This window comes from Ceratosolen solmsi, unplaced genomic scaffold (assembly GCF_000503995.2).
Source record: "Ceratosolen solmsi marchali unplaced genomic scaffold, CerSol_1.0 scaffold43, whole genome shotgun sequence".
Classification (NCBI taxonomy): Eukaryota; Metazoa; Arthropoda; class Insecta; order Hymenoptera; family Agaonidae; genus Ceratosolen; species Ceratosolen solmsi.
Window position 1 is genome coordinate 5,356,526 of NW_011948431.1, and position 16,322 is coordinate 5,372,847.

The 16,322-nt window shown below is 43.6% G+C and overlaps 1 protein-coding gene across 1 annotated transcript in view; it reads right to left on the bottom strand.

Annotated features, from left to right (window-relative positions):
- Positions 1 to 1,472: 1,472 nt before the first annotated feature.
- Positions 1,473 to 16,322, bottom strand: part of dve (SATB1_N and homeodomain domain-containing protein dve) — an 87,447-nt gene continuing 72,597 nt past the window's right edge. Inside the window, exons 4-8 of the mRNA XM_011502115.1 lie at positions 12,427 to 12,569; positions 11,866 to 12,168; positions 4,867 to 5,454; positions 2,109 to 2,594; positions 1,473 to 1,875 (exon numbers count right to left, since the gene is read on the bottom strand). Coding sequence (XP_011500417.1) covers positions 1,699 to 1,875; positions 2,109 to 2,594; positions 4,867 to 5,454; positions 11,866 to 12,168; positions 12,427 to 12,569 — 1,697 coding nt within the window. The 3' untranslated portion in view covers positions 1,473 to 1,698. The remainder of the gene's footprint in view (positions 1,876 to 2,108; positions 2,595 to 4,866; positions 5,455 to 11,865; positions 12,169 to 12,426; positions 12,570 to 16,322) is intronic.

Below are 16,322 nucleotides of genomic sequence, written 5' to 3' on the forward strand. Positions count from 1 at the left end.
ATTGCTCGGCTCGATCTAATGTTCCGGCTTTCACGACTGGCGGCTCTTCGATTTTCCGCTTCGCTATAGATCGGGGCGCGACTATTGTCGGCCCAGCGATGACAGCTGTCGCCGACACCTCCGCCTTATCTGGCACCCATTGTGTCCGCGCTGACTTTATCTCCCGAGGAGTGAGACAGCCAGCTAGGCTCCCGGAGCGCGGCTCATTTATCAAGGAGGTTCGGTCAGTCGGCTCGGATCCTCAAACTCGCCTATTTTCCAATCGTGCAAAGGTGTTTGGTCGTTGGCCAGGCCTATTGCTAATGCATTGAGTAGGCGAGCGTGGACGGGCGACCGGGCGGGCGTCTAACGGACAAGGGAGTGGACGGGGGGGGGGGGGGGGGGGGGCTCGACTTTGCATTAATTCGGCGTTAATGCGGTGAAACGTGGAAAGCGGTTGGCCTCGGTTAATCGGCGGCGATCGCTGAAAACTCACCTTTGTCCATGAATTTCCGGTGCGAGGTGAGAGAACGTCGGCATTATTGCGCAAAGCGCTGGGTCGGTTGAAATGAGAAACGAGACATTGAACGAAGTAAGCATGGTTTATACTTTATTCGAGATCATCATGATAATAATTAATAATAATCAATAATTAATAATATTTGATAATTAATAATGATAATAACGACAGTTAATCAATTGACTGATCGATCAATTAATTAATCGATTAATTCGTTAACCAATAATAATAATCAATAATCAATAATCAATAATCAATAATAATCAATAATAATCAATAATAATCAATAATAATCAATAATAATCAATAATAATCAATAGTAATCATTAATAATCAATAATAATCAATAATAATAATCAATAATAATAATCAATAATAAATAATCAATAATAATCAATAATAATCAATAATAATCAATAATAATCAATAATAATCAATAATAATCAATAATAATCAATAATAATCAATAATAATCAATAATAATCAATAATAATCAATAATAATCAATAATAATCAATAATAATCAATAATAATCAATAATAATCAATAATAATCAATAATAATCAATAATAATCAATAATAATCAATAATAATCAATAATAATCAATAATAATCAATAATAATCAATAATAATCAATAATAATCAATAATAATCAATAATAATCAATAATAATCAATAATAATCAATAATAATCAATAATAATCAATAATAATCAATAATAATCAATAATAATCAATAGTAATCATTAATAATCAATAATAATCAATAATAATAATCAATAATAATAATCAATAATAATAATAATTATCAATAATAATAATAATAATAATCAATAATAATAATAATAATAATTGACGATAATAATCGATAATAATCGATAATCAATGGTAATAGTAATAGTAATAGTAATGGTAATTAATAATTAATTAATGATAGTAAGAATGATTAGTGATAATTTTTAACGATTATCGTTATTTACATATAATGTGACAATAATATTAGTTGTGTACGAATTAATCCTCGTAGTTACAACGAAGGTTATATACCTTTCCTGGGCAATGGCTGGGCGGCCGAGGCCGAGCGCTCGGTGCGCGTCCGCCCGCCAACTCTACGCGCAATTGAGTATTTCGTTCGTCGAGCCCGTGCGGAGGGTCGGGAACCGAGGAGCCCCGCGTGGGCTCCGACGCCGCCGTGGCCGCTACTCCGCGTGATACGGATGGGCCTGGGGCGACTCCCCGTCGAAGAGGGCCATCTTGAGGCGCTTGCACTTGGCCCTGCGGTTCTTGAACCAGAACTGCACGTTCTTGGGCTCGAGCCGGGGGAACTTCTGCCGGTAGGGCATACGATTCAGCTCCTCCGTGTACTTCAGGATGAGCTGCAAGCAAAGCCATAGGTGGGGAGGTGAGCGTCAGCAAAGTTACGTAACGGGCGAATTTGTCGTACGACCCACCCGCCACCCACCCACCGGATATCACCCAAGCGGCTCGCTACGCCAGTTGTCGGTGCAAAGGGATCTCGGCGGGATGGGGTGGAGAATATGGTGGTCGATCTCGTGGGAACTAGGCTCTAGATCCTGGGCATATAGCTTATACGAGTAAAAGAGCGTACCGCGTGGCTGGGATGGGTGTTATGCGTGAACCAGGTCTCGAGCCTGGGCACCTCGGTGACCGGGTCGATGAAGGTCCTGTTGCGCTTTCTCCTTTCGTCGAGCATACTGGTGGGACAGCCGGCGGGCCCGCGGGGCGACAGGTAGTGCGACATGTACATGACGCTGTGACTGAACATGGGGCTGGGTACGAGGGAGAAGCCGGGCAGTGGCCCCGTCGGGCTCGTCTCGTCGTCGTCCGAGCCCGAGGACACGGCGCGGCCTAGCTCCTCCTGCTTCAACGAACCCGACGACGGCGGCTGTTGCTGCTGATGCTGTTGTTGCTGTTGCTGCTGTTGCTGCTGTTGTTGCTGTTGCTGTTGCTGCTGTTGCTGCTGCTGCTGCTGCTGCTGCTGCTGTTGCTGCTGCTGTTGATCCTCCGGACGAGTCGTCAGTGAGAGCGGACCGATCGGTGGACTAGCAGCCGGACACGGCGACGGCGACGTCGACTGCAAGTAGGTTTCACTTTTGAGTCGACACTCCTCTATATACTTGGTGTGTGCGTGTGATGCGGTGTAGCGCGGTGTTACGTGAGGGGTAGATTGGGCGGTGGGGAGGTGGGTAGGTGGGGAGGTGGGAAGCCAAGTACCGGCTAACTCTCGTTATCGGAATGGGGATGCTGAGCGATGCGAGAGGGATTCGATGGAGGCGTCTCTCGGCGGCAGTCGAGTTTGCCTCGAGATTTGGATCGCACAGCTTCCGTGCTATTTGTTACGAGCGTTGGTCGTCGCTTATCGATGGCTCATTCAAATTAATCGGGCTGGCTGAATAGCCGTGTGGTGATTTTGGAGATTTTGGAAATGCTCGAGCTGGTCCGACCGTAGATCGACGCAGCCCAGAGACTTTACAGCCGACATGGAAAATAAAGAACATGCTTAACGCGCTCGTATATTTTTCTCTCAATGCAAATGTTTACTTTAAAGAAATAAGCGCGCTTAACTCAGATCGTTCAAAGTGTATATATAAGCTTGTTTGCCACTGTCTTTTAAACGCTTTTTGTGATTTTAATTGCTCTTTAAGATTTAAAGCGATCCCTATATGGCTAGGAGACTGGCTAATTTATCAAGAATTTCGAAATGTGTGCTTAAAATACTGCGCTTATCCGTTTCTCAGATATTCCGATATCGTGCATCCTTGTGACCATTTTTGGAAGTATGTTATCTTTAAATCGGATTTAATTATGATTATAATAATAATCTGTCTAAGTTGGTGATTGTTAGTGACGGCATTATCGTTGGGTGTGTTTACGGCAGTCAAGGACTGTGAGTGAGAATACTTCAAACAATTTTCGTATTTAATGATGAATTGATTTACTGACAGATGTATATAACTTGGAGGACGTTTGTCTTCTTTGTTTGTTAAAGAAATAAGAAACGTCAGTTTGTGGCGAGTTAAATGCAGCTAATTGTTAATTTTTCTCCCTAGAAATAAGAAATTAATGATAGATTGTGAAATACTTTCATAAACGGTGCGCAGAAAATAGGTTTCGATATTTTATTCTCAATCCTCTTCGTGCATACACGCATGCGCATTATTAAGGAGAAACTGTCGACGAGATTTATCAAAAAATTCACATGTCATTTATTACAACCCAAATGTACTGTATTGTATATTGTATATTGTATATTATATCTATGCATTATATGTATTAAACTAAGAGACAAAGTGAAATTACATAAAATATGCATTTAGAGAAGATCCGATAGACATTACCCTCTAGTACTAATAGCCGACTTTATGAAGAATAATTTAGTGCATTAAAATATGCATTATATTGATAGAATATCGTATGGTTTGCGAGCTCACTCGAACCTTCGGTGCCTTTATTTTATATAAAAATTAAAACAAAAGACGAGCCGTTAGGTTTATGGGCTTGTTCGTTAAAAATTAAATGATCGAATTGTAGAAGGTAGGGAGAATGTATTATTTGGATGGATTGTATTTGCTTAGAAATGCGATTAGAAACATTGGTTGGGCTATTTTTAGTTAGGGGGCTCGGTAGAGAGAGACAGAGAGAGAGAGTGAGAGAGATTCGACGACCACGAGTTGCTCGTACAATCATTCTAACGATTACATTTTATTAAAAGAGTTTTTAATCTTGTCGTGGCTTGATGGAGCATCGGTAAAAATCCAATATTCAATGAATTCCTTCATCCTTTACACTACTTTCTACCCACGTAATTTTTATTAAACATGTCGAATAATCCTGCATTAAACTGTACCCTTGACGTAAAATTACATTAACCATTATGCTAAATCTAATTAGAATATCTTTATCTATTAAGGTCGAATCAGGATCGAACATTTCATAATATTAGAGAAACTTTAAACGGAGGATTTCCTAAGCAGATTCTAACTAGTTTTGCGTCTTATCTCAAGCAAGACCACTTCACCGAGGACTCGCCATTTATTATTCATGGATTTAATCGTCGAGTGTCCATGTGCAAATCGACATCTTCGCCGCATTCCTTTTGCCCAAGTAAATTTATCGGAATTCAGGCGGGTCGAGCGCCTTGTAATAAAACCTGAAGGATAAGAGGTTAAATGGAACGTGGGCGCACGAGGCGCTGCTGAAAGCCATTGGAAGCCATGGAAGAGCTACGAAGGAATGAAGAAAGGGGCTAGTGGGGTCAGGTAAGATAGTAATGGACGGGACGAGGAAGAGTCGCGAAGGAGATGGAGTCGGGCGCGAGTGACACCGGCCGCTAATGGAGTACTGACCTGGAGCCTGGAGTCGTCCTCCTCGTCGCTGCAGTCCTCGCTGACGTTACTGGCGCCCCGTGGACTGAGACCCGGGGGACTGTAGCCGTTGACGCCCCTGGTCTCGGCCCTCTTCTGGGCGGCCCTCGCGTTCTTGAACCAGTAGACGACGTTGTTGACGTGCAGGGGCTTGCGGTCGCGCCTCGACTCGAGGCCGTTTAGCTCGTTTACGTAGTGCTGGATCTGCTGGCGCGTTGGATGCTGATTCTCGCCGAACCAGCGCTGGAGCCGCGGCAGCTCGAGCTCCGGATCGAAGCTCGTGCGCATGCGCGACTTGTGCGAGAAGGGCAGCAGCCCCGGATGGTGGCCTGGGTGGTGGTGGCCGAGGGCTGAGGTAGAGACGCCTCCCGGGAGCGAGCTCGCCTCCGACGCCTGGGGCGACTGGCTTCGATGCTGGTGGTGATGGTGGTGATGGTGGTGGTTAGCGCTCGGCTGCAGCAGAGGATTGAGGCCGAGGCCGAGGTGCTGCTGCTGCAGCCAGGACTCGAAGTTGCGTTGGGTCTCCTCGGTGAGGTCGTTGCCGCCGCGACAGAGTGAGGAGAGAGTCGGCTGTTGGCAGACGGACGGTGGATCATTGCCGGTGGATCGGTTTTCTTCTTGGCACTTCGGGGATCACGAATCAATACTGCGGTTCCACGGGTTTTTCGACGGTTCGTCGGCCCGACCGAGCTTTTTAACGATTTTTCATTTCGACATTTGAGGGTTGCGGCATTGGGTTGGTCGTATGTTCTCCCAGACGCGTTTTATCGCCAATTGAATTTGGTGGAAATATTAAGAGACGCGGTCGGGCCGTTTTATTATCCCGTCGACTATAAAGCGTCCCGTATCATTTAAATTAGTTGTAATTCATGAAGAATCGAGGCAATTAAGAGGCAAGGAATTTTATTATACCCAGTTGCATAAGTGGTGGCTGCTACTTCTTTTATCAATTTGGCTCTTTTATAGCACTTGCCGGTGGAATTTTTTATGGCCACGATCGTTTGGACAATGTCTAATTAGTCCGTAGCTAACGGATTTTTACAGTATTTTGCGAAAGGCGAAAAGTTCCACGCCGTTGGGTGTTATGATTGACGGCAGTTACACCATCACGACATTGAGACATTAATAAGATTAATTTTAGTAGCTTTTTCGATAGGTGAGTTTCGATAAGTGCAGAGCATGAGTACAAGCCTAGAAAAAGCCACGTGAAAGCTCTCGATTTTTTAATTAAAAACATAACAAAAACAAAACAAATAAACAAATAAACAAATAAACAACAAACCGAACAATAAAACTGTCGATTGTCCGTAGACATTGTTTGGTAATTTAAGAATATTAGGAATTAAAGTAAGAAATTTGCTACTTCATCGACTGCTCATAATCTAGATAAATACGATAATTTCTAAAATATCTTGAGCGTCGCTGCTTCACGATACAATCGCAACTATTCAATTTCTTTAATGAAATTTTCTACTTTAATCGTATGCAATTACGTGTAATTGTTATTTAAAGCATAGGAAACTAATGGCATAATATGAAAATAGTAAGTTAAGAACGTTTACGGCTAATCGCTAGTTAAATGAATTCGCGGGGATTATGTAGTTAAGCTAGTTTAACCATTAAAATTGAGAAATCAAACATTTTTAGAATAATGTAATCACGACAGCAGTCTGTGAAAACAGTGATAAAAGATGGGAATTAAAAGTACATAGTATTCTTGGCGTGTGAAAACATTTTTTTAATCTAAAGTTTAAAATAGGCCCGTAATAAGGAAAGCAACAGTAATTTAGGAAATAAATATACCATCGTAATTGTTGATATAGATTAGAAGATAATTTTTTTTATATTTTTAATCGACAGTTATTATTCGGCCTTAAATACTCTAGCTGAATCGTCTAACTAATTACAAAATTTTATTAGACAGAAGCGAATTTCGAAAGAATTTTCAAGATTAGAGTTTAAATATTTGCATGGAATTAGGTAGAAACAAGATTATAGAAGATTACAGTTGCATGATATTTTTAGTCGGCAATTCAGATAAAAACTTTTTACAAAAATTCTCGACAATAAAGTGCGCGCGAAACTTTCCCCAGACTTGCGGCGATGTCAGACTTGTGTGAGATTAAAATTTTGTACGTAGATCGTTAATCTTGGGCGACGAGCGAGTTGCGCTAAAATTCATCAAGCTCGCTTATCTACGTACTTATGGGCCGTTGATGGGCAAACAAATGTTTTATTCGGCTATGTAGGCTATTCTTATTACATTCTCATTGTCACACTATGATTAAAGAAACCAATTCAATTCTGTTTTCGCACAAAAGCTATGATTTACGAGGCATCGTAAAGCACAATTGTTTACGCACTTAGACTTTGCCAAAGCAAAAAAACAAAAGAAAATTTAATTTTTAATCCGCACTTATCAGGTCGTAAAGGTACGACTCTGAGAAAACAGTATCGCTCGATCGTCTTATCTGTAATACGATATAATCGCGAAATTCTCTGCAAATGAAGCATCGTTTCACGACCCTTTCACGGGCAGCCCTTTCTCACCTATGGGACTAACTCAAAAACGGCTGACACCCAAGCAAAGGAGGAAGCCGATGTCGGTGTTGTTGCATGACAGCGACGAGGAGAGTGAGAGGTAGAGAGAGAGAGAGAGAGAGAGAGAGAGAGAGAGAGGAGGGGGGCGGGGTGAGAAAGAGTTTGTATGGAGGGGGAACAGAAGGAGAACAAGACCCAGAACAAGAGCAAGGCTGAGCGCGTGCCTTATCACCCGTTGATTTACAAGAACAAACAGCGAGTCGTAGACGGCGACGAGGGATCAGACGCGACGGCATTTAACGAGGTAATCTGTGGATCGAGCGGTAGCACCTCTCTCCCTCCCCGCTCCGTGGTCCCGTGGTACTTTTACGGGTCGACGCTTAATCGTCCGTCCGTCGGGTTACGCGCGGCGACTGTCCGCGAGCGTGACATCAGTATTTGGAATACCGAGATGCACGAGCGCTCCCGTAAAATCATTGGGCAAACAACAGCTTTATAAAGCAGATGAGAAAGAGATAGATAGATAGATAGATAGATAGATAGATAGATAGATAGATAGATAGATAGATAGATAGATAGATAGATAGATAGATAGATAGATAGATAGATAGATAGATAGATAGATAGATAGATAGATAGATAGATAGATAGATAGATAGATAGATAGATAGATAGATAGATAGATAGATAGATAGATAGATAGATAGATAGATAGATAGATAGATAGATAGATAGAGAGAGATAGAGAGAGAGAGAGAGAGAGAGAGAGAGAGAGAGAGAGAGAGAGTTAGCGAGTCCCGTCTGTGATGGACTGAGCGTAGGTAGGGGCAGGGAGCACAGAGGAAGAGGGGGTGGACGACGCAGAGGCAGTGGCGTTGTTTGTGGCTTATCTCGTGCGCGTGTCGCCTAAAACCTGATTTACAGGTATTTATGTGCTTTATTACCATAAATCAATCGGATACTGCGCGGGACAAGTCTCGGCTGCATGATCACGGAGGAAAAAAACTTGACGCTCTTTTGTAATTATGACGGGGACATTGCTGGCGCTCGATGTGTTTGTCTTATTTCGTCTCGATGACGATGGGAATGGACGCGACCTATGGCTTTTGTTTATGGGCGAAACCGTTACGGCACGACGCTGCCCCCTTTCATTTCTTTATTTTGTTTTTATTGTCATTACCGCGTTCTCTATGTATTTTGGTAATGCTCGGAGGACAGAAGATGATGATTAGCTCGACGCGACCTGGCAACGATTCTTTAACCTCGCTCGAGCTTAGATTTTTACGATATTTTACCCGTGTGGCTTTTGCTCCCACTAATAAATAATAAGTCACGGCTTTTTGTTTGTTAACTAGGCACTTAAATAAATGCATACCCATAGTTTTATAGCCGAGCAATGTAGTCGGGCATTTGTTCTGAAAAGTTATAAAATCGTCTAAGCCGAGTGTAATTGTCACTTTATGCTTGGCTCGTTCTATGCTGATGACTCGAGGTCGCGCATTTCTTCGACGCGTTTCTGTCTGCGGACGTTGCGCGTGCTTCCAGAATTAATATGTTCGACTCCGGCGGGATGAGAGATCGATAGGGTTCGCTTTGCAGCAGACCATCGCTGTCCAATTCTCAATAGTGGGTAAAAAAATAAAATAAAAAAAAAAAAAAAAATGTCATTGCCGAATGCCTGGAGATAGTTGGAGCCCCCTGAAGCCGAAGTTCCCGACCACTGAGGACTGGCCAGGTCGCGCGGCGCAAGTAGCTCGAGGTGTAGAGTGAGAGAGGCCCGGAGAAAATAATTGGTAATCATAGGCTAACAGCGAGCGGCATTAAAGTTCGACGTGGATCTTCAAAGAGAGTGCACTTAGATAATGCCCGTGGGGTGGTACCGACTCCGAGCCAGCTGATATCGTCGCGGGAGTAGCTTTTGATGAAGGTTGCGAATTTGGTTGAGTAAAGGGTAATCCCATCATGGGCTGCTCCTACTCGGCTACGAGATCTTTCGTTCTCCCTTCATCTTTTGCGCCGCCCTTTCGTTCGCTTGCATTAACGTTCCCGCGACGCTGACGTCTTGCCCGGGCATCTCTCGACTCTTAGGATTCCGAGGTTCGACGAGACGCGACTAGCTGCCGATAACTCGAGAGCTTCTCCCGTAACCCAGACGTCGTTCGTGGCCTCGACGTCTCCTCGGATCGTGGTTTACTCGTTTAACGCCAGCTTGGAAAATCGATAATTTCTTATACGCGCTTGGGGAGAGGGAGGGCAGCTAGTGACGAGGGTGGCGGTGTGTGTGTGTGTGTGTGTGTGTGCGTGTGTGTGTGTGTGTGTGTGTGTGTGTGTGTGTAGGGTAGGGGGGGGGAGCCCATTTATTGGGGTAGGGGGAGAAGGTTAGATTTTTGTTTCTAATGAAAATATTTGGTAATGGGGCTTACTTGATTACGATATAATATTCGTTAAAGGCGAAAATCGTTACATTTCATACTGACATCGTCATTATCATGATTCGGATATTTGTGTCATTTGTATTTATGACGCGCCCGTACCTCAAGGCTCTTAAAATATGATTGACAAAATATTATGAAGAGTTAGTTTCGATAAGTTTCAACATAATGATCGATATCGTCTTCGAAGCAATCGTTACAATTCTATTAATAACTTACTTAATTATATGAGCTGCCATTTATAATGCCCGACCAAACGTAAATAGTTTAGAATTTTTATATAAATCGCGCTTGTAATAAACAAGAAATTATTATTTTCCATGATATTTAAATCCAACGAGTGCCTTATCTCTCGAGTCAATCTTACAAGTTGAATCAAGATTTGCTTTTTATGTAAGTCTTTTATAATTATAGAATGAGAATTTTGAAAGCCGATCTTTCCACTAAATTTTCCTATCTTTGTATTTGCATTCGTGCAGCAAATACGAGTATCTGGCGTATAAAAAATGCCGGTGATGAGCTGTTGTGCTTACTTAGGCCAAAGGACAATGGCCAATCGATTGTAAAATTAAAGCGTTGATAAAAGCGCCGCCCCGGCTCATTATCGTCGCGAAAATGACAAATGTCGTCGTCATATGGCGATACACGCGCAAATTAACGCGTGGAATGAAAGAGCGCGAGCGAGGCGGCATTTACAAATATTTAAGGCAGGGATCAGGAAACCGCGAATGAGCGCACGAGTTTCCGTTTCCGGCGAAGATTAGGCAACGAGTCGCGGCTTCAGTATCATGCAAAGAGATAGACAGGGAATGAGAAAGCAAGAACAATGGCGGGGGGGGGGAGTGAGTGAGTGAGTGAGTGAGTGAGTGAGTGAGTGAGTGAGAACGAGAGCGGCGTGGGTGGGCGGGAGGGTAGAAGATTGTAAGAGCAAGCCTAGAGCCTAGAGAGTAGATGGAGCCGGAGGACTTCTTAATGAGATTAGGAGCTTCGGCGACAAACACTCTTTGGCTAGATTTACATTTTATAAATTTTTAAGTGGTCGACTTATATAAGCCGTCGCCGCTTGGCTTCTGTTCCCGAGGATCCATCCTACTCTATCTTGGGCAAGTGGTGACGTTGTATTTTTTGAGATTAGAGCTCGTGTTTTTGGAAGTGATCCATATTGTATTAGCACGTCTTTTCTGCGGCGAGTCTCATTTGGTTGGAGCAACACCGAACGGTAGAGAAGCTTCGTTATGTATTTTTTTTCAACTATTTGTCTGAGTTGTGCGCGACAATTATGGGGCGCAAATTATTTGGACGTCAATAATTTTTATGAATTTACGAACATTGCTATAACGTTGCCGATTATTAATGTCTTATTAACATTGATTACGTGTACGATTGACTATTTGGCTCAAACGTAATATTTCCTTCCATAAAACTGACTGTAAAGTTCCAAATTTTTAAATATTTGTCAGTTTGTGATCTATTTCAACAAAAAATGATGCTAAAAATATTAAATACCATTCAAGTTTGAACTTTCTCTCTCTCTCTCTCTCTCTCTCTCTCTCTCTTAATTAAAATAAATTGAAAATAATATTGACGATAATTTGAATGTATATATCTTGGAAAATTATAATCCCAATCCTCTGCTAATATGTAGTTATTAATAATCACTCTTTTCTCCTATAATATCTAATTATTATTATTATGGAGTATTTGAATTCTAAAGCAACATTGTGCAACTGTTTTTGCATATGTCGCAGTGTTTTACGAGAATTTCTCATTAAAGAAGCATGACCGATTGGAAAATATCGGATGCTCGATGATGAGTTAATCCAATGATTAATTACGGGACACCGGGGGTAGACGCGAATAACCTTATTTTTTAATACTATAATAGTTGAGGATCGATCGAATCTCCGTCACGCAGACAGTAATTTCCCATTGGAGCGTCAATTTAAAAGAGTCCAAGCGTTCCCCCGAGTTTCCAGTTTGGGCCGGCCAACCTCAGGTGCGAACGTACCTCGTCGAGGGGACATCCAGCTGCGATGAGAACCGCGTGGCTGCGCAGCAGTAGTAGCCTCAGCAATTTGTCGCGGACCTCGGCGGCGGGCGTGGGCGGTGGTGGCCTCGACCTGTACACCTGGATCTTGAGGGTCGCGAGATTGATGAGCTCAGCGAGTATGTCGCCGACGGTGAGCAGCGGCCCGTCCGCGACCTTATCCGTCGGCAGAGGCTTCCAGTTTCTGATCACGATGCAGCCCCGCGCGCTCAAAATCAGGTCGTTCGAGTAGCTCAGGCGCATCAGAGCCTCGCCAACCAGATCCTACGGATTGATTTACACACAGGTGGACTTTAACATGACGCAATGCTAAAAAGTCTATTTTACATGGAGCCGATGGCGGCGCTACGGAATATTACTATTGCGCAATGGTCAGGCCAAATCTGCATCGCCAACTCGCGATACTTCACAATTACAATCTAACAAACATGACAATGTCGGATAATGCAGGAAATTTTGTAGTCCTTTGTAAAAATTTATTCGTCAATAAATTCGCGGGTAAAATCGGCCGGATAATCGTACCTGAAAGGGCATATTTGCCGGGATGAAGACGTAAGTGTCCATTTCTATGTGCGGTCGCCGCCAGTTTTCTCGGGCGCTGCTCGATCGCGTCTCCACGATGCTGTGAATCGCCTCGACGACGCAATGGACTGGAAGACTCTTACCTGTAATCATAAGGAGAGACGACGATTTACGAATAAGTTCAATCCACTCCCCAGTCTCGGGGCATACGAAACTCAAATAACAAATGACATTTAAAAGCGCGACTCGCGAAGCGACTTTACCGATCTTCTCCCTTTACGGCTTTTAAGTGCGCGACAAATGCGGTTCACCTTTAGAATTCCCAAGCACGTAACCGGCCAAATCCGCCAACATCCGACGAATGCATCGGGAAGACGTTAATGCTTCTTAAAAAGTCAATAAAGACCCTAGAGTCGTATTGGAGTTACCACTGCGCCGACAAGGCTCGGTTGTTTGGCGGCCAAGTCGACGAGGCCAATGGATAATAAATGAAAGCATCTTGGCGACCTAATGGAATCCACGTGAATTTCCTGGGCTGGCGCAATTGAAAGGATCGGGTCGATGGAGATGGCAGAGGGCGGCGAGACAAGTATAACCCCAGCACGTTAAGCATATGCAGATCCACTCGTCTATCCCCGCGAGACAATGGGCCTCGGCATTTCGCGACACAATGGCAACGATCCTCGTTTAACCCTGACTTAAGTCCTCCGCTCGCCTTCTATATCCCACTCCTGACTGTAATCCCACGATGCGCAACCACCTCCTTACTCCAAGTCTCTCTCTCTCTCTCTCTCTCTCTCTCTCTCTCTCTCTCTCTCTCTGTCTCGCTACCCTTCAACTACCATCCACCCCGTTCGCTCTCCTCCGCCAACCGTCAACCATCCGTGTACGCCCCGTCCAGCCACGCGTGAGAGCTGCCGAAACTTCCTCGAGGGAGATGGAAGATCGCGCGTGCGGTTGTGAAGGTATTCGATGATTTACGTCGGCCGAATTCGCGGCATTCGGGTCGCGTCGAAGGCCGACCTCGAGGCCAAATAAGCGTTAATCCAAGTCGAGTACCTCCTCGGAGAAACCAGATCTCGCTCACAAACATCCGCGCGACACTTTGTACACTTTCGCGAGGCAGTCGCAGTTGGTTGACGACAATTGGTCAAATAAAAACCCATTGACTCCCTCCATCATTTCCAACTTTGCTGCTTACAAGTCCACGCGTCTCAATATTACCTATTACCTACAATATTAAGGCCATAATTACTCGGATAAGGCAGCCGTTGGTACGATTTTACGTCCAGACACGGCCGTATGATTATTTCGTAGTCAGCTTGCAATGTGTGTGCGCGCGCGCGCGCGTGTGTATGATGATTTTATTATTATTCAAGTTTAACGCTAAGAACAAAAAAAACTTAATTTTTAAATGTGTTTGAGCGACATTGTTAAAATCGACAGTACACGTTTATCGAGATAATAACTTTAGCCGGATACATTCCCTATTTAATAATTCGGGCAGTTACGGTTACTATTTAACAACTTCACCGCAAAATTTTCAGAGCAATGTTCCGAATACATAATTAAAGTGATAATTGCATGTATTATTAACTGATACAGCAGCCAAAGCTACGGGCTAAGGTAATGATTAGAATAAAATTCCAATAATGATGTGCCCAAGCTGTTTAAGCAGCCATGGGAAACGCGACTCCCAATAAAGGGCACACGGCGCAAAAACCATACATGTGCTTAAATAGTCAAACGACTATAACGAATCAATAATCGTGCTTAGGTGCATACGAGGGCGCGCAAGGCCAATTACGTGCATCGACATTTTCCGTAAATTCCGTAATCAAGGTAAATCGAAGATTAAAAACGTAGAAACGAGACGATAATGTTGGGCTACTGAGGTATGGGGTGCCGTGTGTGTGTGTGAAAGACGCTGCTTACAAATTATCCGTGGACGCGATTAAATTGGTCCCTCGCGAGCCGAGTCCTCCGGCACAAAGACACCCCGAGCTCTAATGAAAACTAAACCCGAGAGCCCAGGGATTAGGGGGTCGGAAGAGGTCATGGCTGGACGACGGTCAAGCGTCGCATTAGACGCAAGTTTAGGCATTAATACGTAATAACGCGCTGGGCGAATGGGGCGGCGGTAGCGGCGTTGGTAGCGGCGGTGGTAGCGGCAGCGGTGGCGTTGGCGGTGGCGGTGGTGATGGTGGTGGCGGTCGCGGTGCCGGCGACGGCGGCAACGAGCGGCACAGTAAATCCTTTGTTGGCCGTCTTAAGGCCGGACTTAACACCTCGGACGGCAAGACGGCCGGACGTTAATGGGAAGCCCGTGGGCTTTAATGCCAGCCCAATGTTATTAGCTGTCGATGATGGCCATGGCGTTGGGCTTACCGACCTCGGCTGATGAATCTGCAATGGCTGGACCAAGCTCTGAACGTAGTCGGAAGCTTGGTTGGTCAGTTGGTTCGGCAGAGAATGAGGATGAGAATGAGAATGAGGATGAGGAGGAGGGGGAGAGAAGTGGGAGGTGGAGTGAGGTAGGAGGTGGAGGGAGGTGGTTGATGGAAGGGGAGGAGGATTGGTTAGGGGGAAGTGGGTAGATAGGACGTCTTATTACCCGAGCACCGCGGGGACATTTTTCGCGTGCTGAAAGGGCGCTTATGGCCGCTCCCCACGTGCCTCTCATATTGCGTCGAGGAATCTCGAATCCCCCTGGGTACGCGGCATTTACGCGGCCGTTTCGAGTTGAAAGGCCGCAGTGCCTTGACCGTTGATACTAACTCACGACCGAATATTTAGTTGTGGGTGAAAGCCAGCGCCTTTTGTGCTTTGCCATTTCTAAATATTGCATCTGCTCCATGAGAGCATAATTAAATCTAATCAAAGTGCAATCGTACAATAATCTTCGTAAATTCATGTGGTTCGGAAGGACGAGGTGGAGGTGGCGAAATGATCGTTTCAATCAACTTATTCAATTTATTATGATCGATATCAATTATTCCGTTACCTCATGTCAGAACGTTTAAACGGCTCTCTTCATTTTGTTGGGTTTTCTAAACATTTGGTCGATTGTAAAATGCAAGCACTTATGTCTAAGTTATGACTCGGGACCATCAGCAGATGCTTAGCAAAAATACGATGAATCAGGCATTTTTCATATTTATAATAGGAAATGAAACTCTATTTGTAATCTAAGTCTAATGGGCTTTAAAGTACAGAAATGTTGACCTCGACTTGATTCTAATCGTTATAAATCATATGAAATACTAGGTATCTTAATAAATCATTGGAGCTACTTCACTTATTATAAATATGTATATGTGCGCACACTCAGACGCAGCTATATGTATATAGTTACAATATACGTGTGTGTAAGCTATTTTATATTTCCGACTTGACTTTACGAACGCATAATTCTCGAATATACTTAATGAGCTTTTAACAGGTGCTAATCGTCATTTTCCTCATTATTATTCATATGTAAATTACACGTATGTTAATTGCAACACTTCTCAAAAAGTATTTACAATCTAAAATAAAAGTATAATTTACGAAGCTACGTAATCAGTTATTAATGTCACTGAATATTGACGCAGATGAGCATTATCAAACGTAATCTTAGAGTCACAGTTTCAAATATATAAGAAAGACAGTTCGTTTTAACGAAACGAAGTGGCGACGAGGATTGGGATTCGAAAACTCCATAGGTGAGAAAATAATAAAGAAGGAAGAAGAAAAAAATCCATCCAGAGCATTCTGGAAAATAAGCAGTCGTGAGCTACGGTGTAAATATACGAATAAAGTTGGCATCCCCGCAATAGTATACTTTTCAATATTGAAACAGGTTTCAATTAACATAACTGCCAATATATCAAAGCGCGGACGATATCTTATCGAGT